The 13956-nt window shown below is 38.1% G+C and overlaps 1 protein-coding gene across 5 annotated transcripts in view; it reads left to right on the top strand.

Moving 5' to 3' along the window:
• Positions 1 to 13956, top strand: part of Cdc14a (cell division cycle 14A) — a 153895-nt gene that overhangs the window by 136269 nt on the left and 3670 nt on the right. For 2 of the 5 annotated variants that reach the window (XM_063254902.1, XM_063254913.1), the window contains one exon: positions 18 to 6941. In XM_063254902.1, coding sequence (XP_063110972.1) covers positions 18 to 471 — 454 coding nt within the window. In that variant the 3' untranslated portion in view covers positions 472 to 6941. Of the gene's footprint in view, positions 1 to 17; positions 6942 to 13956 lie in introns of those variants that run through there. The other 3 variants (XM_013143113.3, XM_003479174.4, XM_063254900.1) reach the window with 3 other exon arrangements.

Raw genomic sequence — 13956 nt, forward strand, 5'->3', positions numbered from 1 at the left:
ACTTGTTTTCTGTCCAGCTTCGCCATAAACTCCAGGCTAGCCAATTCTCTGGGGAACCTGAATGCGGCAGCAGATGATCCTGAGAATAAGAAGATTCTCTCACCCTCCAAGGCAGCTTTTACGGCCAACCCATTTACCAACCTCCTGAATGGCAGCTCCCAGCCACCAGCCAGGAACTACCCTGAACTCAACAATAATCAGTACAACCGAAGCAGCAACAGTGGCAGTGGGGCCAACCTGAACACCCAGCCTGGTCCCCACGGCGCCAAGACCGAAGAGCATGTCCCCATCATCCGGCCCTGTTACACCGGGCTTTCTTCCTCTTCTGCGAGATTCCTGAGCCGGTCCATCCCCGTAAGTTGCCCAACACCACCTGTTCATCCTCAGAACCCTGAAGGCAACTTTTGTGTCCTCCCTTCCCACCAGAGGCTTCTACCAAAGAAGCTGAATAGTGTCAAGGAAGCCTTCTGATCACTGCCTCCCTCTGTGCTGTGAAACTCTGTGCTCTGCATTCTCCTGGCTCCTCATCAAGTAAACGCCAAGTTTCAACTGGGTTTTCTTCTTTCTTTTTCTATCCTACCCTTCTTTTTAAATGATCTCTCTTAAAAGAGAAACAACTTTTGTCCCTTCATATGAATGCTGTTGATTTGAACTCCTTTCCAATTAAGTTTCCAACTTGCTCTGATATCTGGTACAAAGCCAGTAGCAGATCGATGCAATCAAAAGCATTTGCTTTGATTGTGGGAGTATTAGGAGTTGCGGCTTTTTCCACATCAGTATGTCACCAGTGATTAGATGTGGAGTATTCAAATGTGGAAAGTGCTGAGTAAACAATATTTTTCTAGAACTATGTGTCCGGCCCTTGATTGCTCTAGCGCCCTCTTCCAGAAACTGACCCAGACTTAAGTGGCAGTGAGGCTCTTTATAAGATAGGCTTGGAGGTACATAGTTGGGATACAAAGGGAGGAGCAGGCAGAATATCAGAAAAATGATAGACTAGTGATCCTTCTAGAGACAGGTTAGAAGGTCTCCAAACATACCTTACTAATTAATTAGGTCTTTAGACTACCAATCTCCTTTTTTAATGATCAACAGTCTCTGTGAGGGTAAAGTCCTTGGCCAATTTCCTACTATAAGTTTAGTATTTTATTTCCTCTAAGCAGTTCTGAGAGCTGTAGGAATGTGAATTTTGATTTGATAGGAAAAAGGACAAATAGAAGGCAAACTCGATGCCACATGTCAGGGAAACATGAAGCATGGTAGACACAATGATTGCGTTTGAGCACAAGCAAACCCATGTCCTGAAAGTTTCTGACCTGACACTCTACACACTCAATTCTGTGCCTCAGGCTCATTCAGAGAGGCTACTTTCTGCAGAGACAATGATGAGGGAGAAGGAAAAGAGCTGCTGCACATGCAGCTTGTGGCCCAGTAGTAGACTGTAGTGAAATGGGCTTTGGGGCCCCCTTTCCTTAGGACGCACTAGATTAGGGTGCTGGCCAACTGTGGGCCCACTTACTCACTAATCTGATTCTAATCTCAGTAAATTGAGTAGATGTATACCATAAAAACTTAAATCTCTGCAGCTGATTGGATGCAAAAGGATAACGTCTTTAGCTTTTCTGTAACTGTTTACTAATCATGCAAATCTGTTAGTACTGTCATACTGATTGTGGATCAGCCTCTCTTTTGGGTCAGAATGCAGATCTTTATATTTTCAGAAAAAGTGTTATGGATGATTATATAAGTGTTTTGCAGATTTCATTGGTAAAGGTTCTGTGTCATCCGCAGTTGGAGCCCAATGCCAGAAGCATTGGTAGTTTGATAAGAATTGGGTTCTACATTTTCAGGCTTGGTTTTCTTCATTGTTGGTAGCAGCGTGGGTGCTTCTTTGACAGATGTTGACAACTCCCCAGTGATGTTTATATAACTTAGTGTTGGCCTCATCCGGTATTTTGTTACTTCTCTTCACCTTCCCTCCTCCATATTCTTCTTTTGGCTGTAAAAGGGTGATTTTCTAATAATTGAATTTAAAGTAGCAGCCTGTGTGGGCAGTTGCTGCTACTCTCTGCTTCTCCCTCCTGAATTTGTAAACTCATGGTAAAGAAAAGCATTTATAAACAGAATTGCCCGCATAGAAACATTTTCCCTTGAAAGTAGGGAGATGCAGGTCTCTCGTGACAGACCCTCCCTCCTCTAACCTTGCCAGGGGGTCCTCTGGGATAGGAAACGCCGAGCCCTCCCTCTGCTGCCTTGCTGGCAGTGAGTCCAAATGAACCGGGCAGTTCCCTCTCTGGAATAAAGTAGAAGGTTGTGGGTTGTTTTCATTTATGTTCCATTGCAGGTTTTCTAATTGTTAAGGGCTCTTTGTCCGATAAAGTTGGCCTCCTTTTGGTGATGCTAAACTTAGGATGCCCTTAATCACTCAATAAAAAAATGTTCTAAAATCCTTAGGGATGAAAATGAAGCCTACAAGGTAATATCCTCCCAGTACCTTTCAGAAAGACCCAGAAATTCCTGGGGAGGAGGGTGACGGGTGTTTAGAGGGAGTCTAATATTTTAAAAGCTACAATTAGCATCTCTTTTGAAAGCTGCAATTGCTCTCTCACTTTTTGCAGCAGTTCAACCCCCAGAAAAATGTAAAAATGATTTCCTTGTTCTGTCATTAAATGCTTCCACACAGAAAACAGGAATAAACGTTGAGGAATCCTTGTGGTTGTGACAGAATACTAAGAAACAGTCAGATTTTATTTTTATTAATGTGACCTCCTGTGCTAGTCTCACAATCTCCACTGCCCAGTGCAATGCATAAGGTTTCATTTTTGTCGACCCAGTTACTGTAAAAAATGAGTTTCACTCCCTGACAGAGGAATTTTCAAATGCTTAAGAAATGAGGGACATGTAATTAGGGTGTAGGTGGGGTGGAAGTATTTTATTAAATTGAAATGACTTGTGGTATCTATCTTGAATATTTGCCATGTTATATTTTTATGATACTTATAGAGTTGCTAATCATCTCCTTTGTCCTTACCTGACCCCCGGCGGTGTAGGTCATGGTGCTTCCCCCATGAGCTTCTGTGTCCCACCTTGGTCTTGTCGTAATGCTGTTCTCACTCTGAATTACATCCTCCACTAGACGACGTCCACTAGATGATGATGATGTACAAACAGAAATGACATCTCTGGTTTCCATAGTTCTGGGCTTTGTGCTTGGTATAGAGTAGACATCTTGAAAGTATCTTTGGATTGGATAAAAGAAGGAATGAATGTTTAAATGTAGTAAGAATGATTACGTTTTGTTTTAAGATAAAAATCTTAAGGATATGAGATATTTTGTGTATAATTGTACTGCAAATATGCAAAAGAGCCATAATTAGAACCTAGGTGAGTTTGACTCAGCAAGGCAGTCTTTGTACAGGTAAAAATAGAGGACTATCTAATGGATGTCTCATTTTGTAAATAATGGTCAGGGAAGCTGTGAAGAAAGGGTAATATTTTATTTGAGCTTTGTAAGGTGATCCCCACTAGGGATCTAGGCATAAAAGTAGAAGGGGAGGCATGGCCATTTTATTTAGTGGGAACAGCAAGAGCAAGGTGTAGTTAGATTCTTAGATTCGGAAGTACTGTAGTTCTTAGTACTCTAGTTAAGTTGGTTATTGAAGACACATACATCTGCATTCACAGTCTACCTCTGCCACTTCTGTTCAGGGAGAAAATGGCAATTTATCTAGTGTCTTACTCTGAGTAAAATGAGAATTGTAATAATGAGAGGCAGATCGTGTGTATGTGTGTGTGTGTGTGTTGCACTATTGTGCTTACCTTGATGTCTTGAAGCTCAAACAACTTTGTAGAACTTACGGAATACAAGTATTTATTTTTTGTAGGTTTTTATGCAAACATTTGACCTTGTAAGGGATTGTTGACCTGTGTGGAGTATTAACTCTTGTGTCGTAGTAATGATTATATATCTATGTAATCAGGTAGACACAATATTTAATAGTGGTAAGTCAGTGCTCATGTGGAGTATTCTGCAGTGCTTATTGATAGCACTCAATAATGATTAGCTACTTCTGTTCTAACAGCTGAGTAGTCCTGTGTAGCTAAAGCTGGGAGTTACATGAAAATGAGTCTGTAAAGTTAAACTGAAGCTCAGCTGGGAAGTTAGTGTGTGTCCTGGGAGTTTTGTAAGCGGGAGTGACTTGATGGCTCTGATGTGGGGAAGATAACTGTGGCAGTCATGTGGTGGAGCTCTGGGTGGAATGCCCTTGAGCTTTCTTTGTTGTCCTCAGCTTCTGCATAGGCAGGTATCCATGAAGAATGGTATTCTTATTTAATGATTATTCTGGGTTTCAACACACATTATAGTACTGACACTATTAAATAGTTGTATTCAATATGATAACAATGATGAATGTCAATTTTTAAAAAATTTATTATAGTAAAAGACATGTTGCTATTAATTCCCCACAAAATACTGCCCCTTACTTTGGACACACCTCTCTTAACAGTCTTGCCACATTCAGAAACAATTCTAGAAGTCCTCTCTTTTAGCTGCAGTGTTACTGATGCCTTGATGTCTTGGATTGACTCAACATATTTACCTTTCTCATATGGTCATTTTGACTTGGAGGAAGAGATAGAAGTTGCAGTTTCGCCATGACAAGTCCAATGAATAATGTGGATGAAGACACACCATCTCTTATTTTGTGTGTTTCCCTTTCCATTGGATAGTGCCTGGAAACAGCATTCACTGTATTTTTTTAATCTCACCTCATAAAGACACTCATGAAAGAGAGTTTCCACAACTGCTTCAGAAAATGAATAACAATAGGATAAGTATATTCAATGGGAAGTAGAGTATTTTTTGTTGGTATCAGGGATTGAACTCATGAACTTGCACTTGACAGGCAGGCATTTATACCACTGAGCTAAGCCCCCAGCCTCAGAAATGGAGTAATTTAGAGGGTATTCATGGCAGTGTGTCTTTATTACAGTAATTTTAAAAAATTCAAGCATTCACCTATTGATCACACTTTGTATATAGTCAGTATTGCTAGTATATTTTATTATGGATTTTAAATGATATTTTTATAAATTAAAACTACCTAAAGAAAATTATGGTCCTTAGTTATTACTGTTTTACAAAATGTGAACATTTTGGGAGTGGTAAAACAGTGTGCTTTTTAGGAATTGTAAAACAGTGTGCTTTCTTATAAAGGATGCATATGTAGTCAGTTTGGTTACCAGTAATTTTTGTCACTTCTGTTTTGTGGATAATACTAATACTGCATTTGGGAAGCAGTCTTTTAGAACAAGGTCTTATTGTATTTGCCTATAGGGTTTCTAAATATATGTAATGATAAGCTACCCTACAGTAACTTCTTCAAAAAGCTGCATTGGATATCACCTGTTAAAATCTTTTTTTGTGACTTAAAAGTTATTGAATAACCTCCATTAGGTTTTGTCATTCATGGTTATATTTTAACCTTTGAATATTTCTGAGAATATTCTCGTGGTAAAGGCTGTAGGTTATATCAATGATAACGCAGTTTTTGGAAGAGTCCCCATTTCTCTTTATTATGCTGTTTCTTCATTCCTTATGTGTGTCTTTGCATCTTTGATAATCTTCCTAATTTAGTCTCTTTCCATCTTTAATTCATCCTTCAAAGTAGGTCTGGCAAGCTTTTTCTTTAAAGGTACAGATGATAAATATTTTGTCTTTTGCCCTAATTGTTCATCCCAGTGCCCAAATGAATGGTGTGGCAAAGCATTGCCAGATAATGCTGATTATTCACCTGTTCAAAAATGATTAGTGTGATGACAGGGCTAAAAAGAAAATCCTGAATTCCTTTGTAGAACTTTCAGGCCCTGCATACTGTGTTCCCTGGTGTATCTGTGCATTTGCATGTTCTCTGTCTCCAAACATTGTGTTCCTTGTCCTCTTCTCATGCTATGTTCTCACCTGCTCCTGGATTGGGAAAACCTTTCTTGGAAGACCCCTGACCTTTTTTTTTTTTTAAACTAGCTACTCATCTTTAAAGACATTTATTTCCTTCTCTGCACAGCTCTTCTCAATAAATTGAAGCCACCTAATGTTTTCCTTTTTAACTCCTGTTTCCCTCCATGCTGAATATTGAGTACTTGATTCTTAGCCACATGTAGTGTCATTATTACATGCATGAACACCAGCATTTATTTGCGTGTTGTTCATATATTCCAGATTGCTTCCAAATTTTAAACTTACTTTGTACAGATATTTCATAAAGTTCTTTATGTTATAGTTTCTAACATGTTACTAGATATGAAAAGGAATAAAAAATTAAAATATTTGCTCGGTTTAAAGTTGCAGGAAAATTGAAGTGAAGTAGTAGGTATCCTTAGTTTACCTTAGCAGTCTTATCCCATGGTCAAATCTGGTTTAAATCTGGTAGTTCTCTGTTCCCGCGCCGGTGGACCTTGTTGTACTCAGCCCGTTTGGGCTGGTTTATCGGTGAGGAGACTGGGTGAGTTCTCTGTCTCAAGTGTGAGTAGTGTAAGAATAATCTTAGTAGCCTGTGAATATGTTCTATTATTAAGCAGTGTGTAGATGTATCTTAGGGAATTGCTGATGTGTAAAGTGGAATTTAGAATAAAATAAAAATACCGGATTCAGCTTCACAAAATTCCCAGTTTGATGAAAATCACTGGGTGAGTAACCTGTGCATTAGTGCACATTCCATCCTTGCTTTGGAATAATGTTACTGGTGACAGTAGTAAACTACTTACTGAGTATTTGAACATCCATTCCCAGTAAAATGCCTCTACTTTCCCATGGCATGTAATAGCGTCTCCTGATTTAAACCTTATGCCTTTTCCACTGTTTTCTGCTATTCTGTTTTAAATACACAATCACCGCTTGTGATTTTAAATGTGATATTTATTCATATTACTTATTGAGTCTTTGTGAATAGTTTTCTAAAATAATAAATTATTTATAAATAGTAAATTCAATAAAATTTAATTTTATAAAATTAATTTGTAAAATGATAATTTAGTTGTTTAGTTGATCATTAAATACTATATTTAATAATAAAGATTAATGCTAGTTTTTTAAACTTTTTGTTGTATATTTAAATAGCTGTAAACTTTCATCTCACCACTTGTGATATTGCCTTAGATTTTATACAGTTTTTCATCTGAGGAACACTAACAAGAACAAAACCTCAATCTCAGTAATAATGAACCACATTTGACATGGGTGTGTTTTGTTACCTTCTTGAGGAGACTTGCGATTTTTACTTGATAAAGCATCAAATTGTTTTGAGATCTGCTTGGTTCAGGTGCTTTTACCTTTGTGTATAAGCTATTTATGTGTAATGTTTACAGATATGCCTAAGTGTAATTTAAATTTCCAGTTTAGCAGCTACCATTAATTCCTTTGTGTAAAGCCTGTCTGCTATTTTTATTCTCTTCATTTGAAAGGGCTTTTCACACACAAAACTTGTTTTAAGTGGCAAGGTCGATCAGAAATTTGTAATGGGCAAGAATTGATTTATATTCACAAATGCACCAGAATTATTGTCTTCATTATTCAGATTTATATATTATTTCTTAAGTAATATGAATAACACTGCTGGATCAACAGAACAGTCTTATTTTAGTCTTGCCTTTTGGAATAAAAGTAAATCTTTTATACATATGTATAAAGTCTTATCCAGTTAAGAAATACTATATAAAATATTTACATCCCTACCATGTGCTCAGTGTTGTAGTGGAGCAAGATGTATGCATCATTGTCTGCCAGATTAAAAGCTCCACACAGATATCTCCTGGTTTAATTCATCCACCTGCATTCCTCTGGTCCTTCAATGTTTGTATTTGCACTACTGCCAGAATCCACTAAAAATAACTGTTCCTAATGTAAGCCTTTGTTTAAAAATCTGGTGGAGTTGTAGAATAAAACCTGTTATTACGAGATTTTTGTTTTTCCTTGAAATTCTGTAGTTTTGCCGTAACCTGCTTAGGTACGGTTTCATTTTAGTTTATCCTGCCTGGCCTCAGCAGGTGCGTTCAGTGTGAGGACTTTTTTTTAATGGAAAATTCTCAGCCTTTATCTTCTGGTTATTACCTTTCTGCCTCCTCCTCCTGTTTTCCTTTTACAGTGCTTCCTTAAATCTTTGTTGGAGCCTTTCAATCTATCCTTGATATTCCTTATTTTTTCTGTTATAGTTTTTAATTTCTGAACTCTGCCTGTATTTTGATTGAATTTGTCCTACTGATTTCCAGTTCACTATTTAACACGTCCATTTTAGAGTATATCTCCAATCCATTTCCCTTTCGATTTTAGTGATTATATCTTTTCCAGCATTTCTAATTCATTACTTGTTGTAATTTTGATCTGCCTGGTTTTGTTTCATTATTTCTTTTTTTTAAATGGGCATTTTGATAAGTCATTTTGATGATCTTATTTTGTTTTTGCATTTAAATCTGTGAGAGTTTGTTACCTGATTGTAGGCTTTATTGCTTCTCTTAGTATTCATTTACTTTGTGTTAGGGAATTTTGTTGGTAGGTTCATATTGGATGGAAGGTTTTTTTGTTTTCCTGTTTTTTGTGTTTTTGGTATTGTGGATCAAACTCACTGTGTGCTTTCAAGGCAGGCGCTTATGCTGCTGAGCTAAATCCCCGGCCCCAGATGGGAAGTTTTGTTGTTGTTATTGTTTTGTTTCTCTGATCTGCTTGCTTCATTTTTTAAAAGCCTATCTTTGGTTAACACATAATAATTACATATATTTGTGGAGTTCACTGTGATGTTTTGATATATGTATAATTGTGAACTGATCAAATTGGGGTAACTGTTACATGCTTCACCTTAAGTATTTCTCATCTCTCATTGGCTCTCCCTGGTTCTCTGGGTCTTACTGACCCAGGCTGGGTTGCTGGTCCCCGGGTTGCTTCTCAGGAAGGAATGCAGCTCTGTGTAAGCCCTGACCTGGAGATAGAGGTCGTGGTTTCTCTCAGCCTCCTCACACAGGTGGAGAGCCTGGTTTCAGACCAGTGACTTTGGGCCTGTGTATCTCCAAGAATGAAACACCTGGCCACCTCTGTTGATTTCCAGCGTGGTAGTTAGTAAGTGGTCTACCCCTGAGTCTTGGTTTGTTTCTAGGTTACAAAGGTGTTGATCTTGCTTTTGAGTCCTGCTGTGCAAAGAGGGGGTAGTTTGAAGCATAACTTCCAGTTCCTTCTTGACATAAGAATAGGTTCAGTCCCTGCAACTTGTCATCCAGGGCCTTTCAGAGTCTTCTTAACTGGCTTTTGAAGTTCATTTCCCTTCACTCCTGAGTGTGAGCTTTGTGTGTCTGCCAGGCAGCTTCTTACATCTTTCAACACATCCTGCTCCTCCTGCCTTTGTAATTTACTTACATGCTGTGTTCCCAGCCTTCCCTTTGCCTCTCAGACTCCTTCCCATTAGGAGCTGACTCATGTCCTACCACCTTCTCTCTGAAGCTTTCCTTGAACTCACCTGACTCCTGCAGTCATGACATTTCTGAAGTCATCCTGTCTGTAGTGGCCATTTGGCTTTCATCGTGCCTCTCTTATATTGAGAGACACGTGTCTTATGGAGGTGGGCCTAGGTTCCTACAGAATCACCTCCCCTTCTAACTCTGCTCGGTGTCCTCTTTCTGACCTCTGCCTGTTCCCTCAACCTTCTGTAGCCTGCTTAGGTACTTCTGCTCCTTTTTCCCACCATTGTAAATCCACTTGAACATTCTGTAGTCACTTGCTACCCGCCTCCAAAATTAGATCAGTCCAACCACTTCTTTTTCTGTTCCTTGTCTCTTTCTACTAAGTACTGTTGGGGGAAAAAAAAATCTAACTTTCCAGTTGGCTCCTTTTCAGATGTATTTCCAATTTAGTTGGCCCCTCCATGCTCATAATTAGTTTACTTTTCTCTTTTTGACCCCATTTTGCCTCCTCACACTCTAACATTCTTCATCAGTACAACCTCTCCTGATCAGTTTGATCCCGTCGTGAGATCTGCTGAGAACATAGGATTTATCACAAGAATTTCGTTCATATGTCCTTTTCTGTGTTTCAAAGGTTTTCTGCATCTGATTCATCCTTTTGTTCTCTCCCTTTTAAATCAAAGGAACTAATATTTCCAAACAACTTCACTTACCTGCATTGTTCTTCCCAGACTATCTCAAGAAGTTGCCTCATCCTCTCTTTCGTCCTCTGTCTCTTTGATATTCTCCTCCTCGCTCTCTTTACCTTCGGATACACTCATCCACACTGGTAGGGCCGCTGGAGGTGGGGGAGGACTCCTTCCTCGGTCTGGTCTTCTTACAGTTTCCTCTTCATGGCCATCTTGGGGCGAGAAGCTCACCTGTCTCCTCAACCTAGTGCTTTGTTTTGTAATTGGAACACCTCCCAGGTGGTGCAAGTCTCTCCCTCAAGTCATCACTGGCTTTTTAAAGGCCATATCTAATGTCTCTGGTTAGTGCTTCTTAACTACATTTTTCCTATAATTTCCCCCCCTTTTGGGGGGGTTACTTTCTCCCATTCCTCTTCATTTCCCTTTAAATCATTTTGTCTTTGTCTCCTTTGCCTGGCACTAATTTCCCCCAAGCCATTGACGTTGGCTCTCATCTCTCTCAGGACATGTCCTGAGCAGTGATTATGTTCCCCATTTCATATGCGTTCATCACCTGGGATGGAGAGCATGCATATTCTTCAGCCGCCTACTCCTCTTTGCTTTCTTGGCACCACAACCCCCTTTTTCTTTTCCTAATTGGAATCATCTTTCACACTACTTCTTTTCTCTCTGCTGTATCTGGTCCCAGAGTCCTGCCGGTCCTCCCTCTGAAATGCCTGCTTTTTTGAAATGTTTCTCTATTCTTACCTCTGTTGCTATAATTGAGGTCCCCATGAACTATTGTGTTCACACTGTCTAAATCTCTCCTTTACTGCTGTTGCTGTTAAATTTTGGACACGGAACTGATCAGATTTTTCTCGTATTTGACATTGTTTAACATTTGCACTCTGCCCAGAGGGCCGAGTCTTGCTGTTTGTGGGTCTTCCCTGTGAGACCGTGTGCCTGCTCTGGCAGCTCTGCACGGTGTCCTGCACATCCGCAGGAGTGCCTCAGTCAGCCTTAAGCCAAACATGCAATTCCCTCTGCTTTCCCTCCTTTCTCTGCTTGGTTTTGTATTCCCTCTTCTGCCCTAAAATTATTTAGTGATGCAATTGTGACCCATCCACGTGGAATGCCTTTTGCTTCTTGATACTCATAGAACTTTGTTTACACTTCTGTCAAGCTTTATGTTATGGTCAACTGTATGAGATTCTCTCTTTGCTCTGTTGGCTTTTAAGCATCTCAGAAACATCTTTGTTTCCTGAGGTTACAGTATAAGAAGCACTGATAATTTACTGAACTAAAAGTTGGGGAATACGTCTTCATGAATTTTAAGCTAAGATGGTTAGGAGCCCAGGTGTCAGTGTTAGCATAGGAAGCCCTAATAAAAAGAAACCCCACCTTTCAGCTTTGGCTTTCACATACAGTAATCTGGAAGTTGTCTATTTTTTCCCTAGAAATCTGGATTTATTAAATAAGAGAAAATAAATTTAAATTGAACTTGCGTCAACATAATTTTGTGTTCAGATGAACTGAAAACACTCATGTAATGGTTGGCTGAGTCAAGCTGCGTGTAGACAACCTGTCATCCGACAATCGAGTTCTTTGTGATTGTTGAAAAGCATATATTAAATTTCCCCAGAAAAAGACTCTGTTAAAAACCATGTAGGAAGATGAAAGAATGTTTTACATAGTGTTTTAATGAACTAAAAGTGGCTTGTTAAATCTTGGGGTCCCTGAAATGCACAGGGAACTCTATAGAAAACCATACACACCTTTTTCACAGCTGATTTTCTCACAGATCTTCACGTGTTGATGTTGATGTGATGCCCACTAAACCATTATATTAGCAGAGGCAAGTACTTTCACCACCGCATTTGTAGAAATGTCTACCTGTGTGTACATTTTGTATGTTAATTCTTAGGTGACACAAAAAATCTGAAACCTATTGCAAAAGCTTAAAGAGACCCAAGAATATAGCTATAGATAAAAGTTATAGATAAAAGAGCTGTAGATAAAATTTTCCAAGTGTTATATGTCTTCATTAAAACTTTAAGTACTGGGGTTATATATAAAATTGATATTAACAAACATGCAGTTTTTCTCTTTAATTATCTGTCACATTAAAACGAACAATTTTAAGTGCTTTTTGCCTCTGTAGTTAGAATTGAAACAAGGGATAATTAGGAGACTATTTTGTTTGTTTTAAGGGTCTTGGAAACATGGGGAAATGTAGCAAAGAAAAAGTGTGGCAGAAATCCATGAGGATTTTGGAACAGGATTTTGACCTTGTAGGAAACTGCCTTTCCAAGCGATTGAGTCCCTTTATTCTCGTTATTTGAACATAAGACACTGCTTCATTCATTTGCTGCCAGGGATCTGAATCTTTCCTTATCCTTTACAATTTGCTGCGTTTGATAGCCAATTTATGGTTATATTTGTTAACCTTCTGTACAGTACAGTATTTATGTCCATAATTATTAGACATTTTTCTACTGTGATTTTAAACTGGGCTGTTTAAAAAAGAAACACCCCCAGAATAGCTAAAATTTTTAAAGTTAATACTTCCATCTGCCAAAACAGATTAGTAGTGATTTTCCAGAACAGAACAAGTTGTCTTGATCTCCTTACCTAACACTTTGTATTATGTCACATTTCACTGCTTTCAGGGAACAAAATTTCTTGATGGAAGCTTCTATTTTGACATGAAAATTTTTGAGGCTGCAAGTGTAAAGTGATTTTATCCCTGTTTTCTGGGTTAAATTTTGCTGCATTATTATTTTTATGGTATTCATGCTATAATAGTACCATATATTCACAATAAACTTGATCTAGTCTTAGTGGGTTATAGCCCTGTTGAATTTACTGGCTAAATGAGCTTGGATATATTATTTGAGAAAGTAAAATCAATTGATTACATAAATAAGTGCTAACTTACAAAATAATATGTATACCTCAGGTTCACTTCTTCCACAACTGACTTGTTGCCTTTTTTGTTGATAGCAACAAAAATATTGGTCAAGCAGAATTAAAATGTTAATTAATCAGAATACTTGCACAATGGATGTTCTAAAAATTTTATATTTTAAAATTTAGAATATTTCTGAATATTCTTTTGCATTCAGTCCAGATATAAAGAATCTTAAAACGTATTATTCCTTTAGTGTAACAAGTATTGAATTTTGGGGTAATTTAATATTTGTTTGATTGTAAAGGATCATACCCTGCCTAAGACATTATATGCCTAAGACATTACCTTTAAAACTTTTTTTTTTGTACAGGGGATTGAACTTATGACCACGTGCTTGCAAAACAGTTGCTTATGCCACTGAGCTAAATCCCTGGCTATATGCTTTGTCTTTTTGTTGTAGGGAGAGAGAATGCTGGATTGCATATATGTTGAACACAAGGCAAATGCTAGAAGCTGTCTTGAGTCATTAGACTAAAGTGGCCATCAGTTTGCACTTTAGAGCCAGACTACTAGAGTTCGATCTTAGCTACCCCATTTCCAACTTGTGTGATTTTAGGCAAAACTACTTCATTGCTTTGTTTCTCAGTTTCTTCATCTATAAAATGGGTTGTCTGGAGCATTTAATAAAAAAATGTGTTAAGTTGTTTAAAATTGTGCCTGGCAGAAAATACACAGTAAGTATATGCCTTGGAATAGTTGACCTGCCAAGTAAACTCCAGATCATTTTATTTTTAGTCCGTTTTAGTAAATAAATGAACTGCAGCAATGATAATACTTGTCAAAAGCAAAATATATTTGCATACTTACTATAAAAATATAAAATGCTTAGGACCAAAAGTGTTATGGATTTTAGATTGTTTTGAAAAGACATGT

This window comes from Cavia porcellus, unplaced genomic scaffold (assembly GCF_034190915.1).
Source record: "Cavia porcellus strain 051 isolate PalLab524CR breed Dunkin Hartley unplaced genomic scaffold, mCavPor4.1 scaffold_1, whole genome shotgun sequence".
Classification (NCBI taxonomy): domain Eukaryota; kingdom Metazoa; phylum Chordata; class Mammalia; order Rodentia; family Caviidae; genus Cavia; species Cavia porcellus.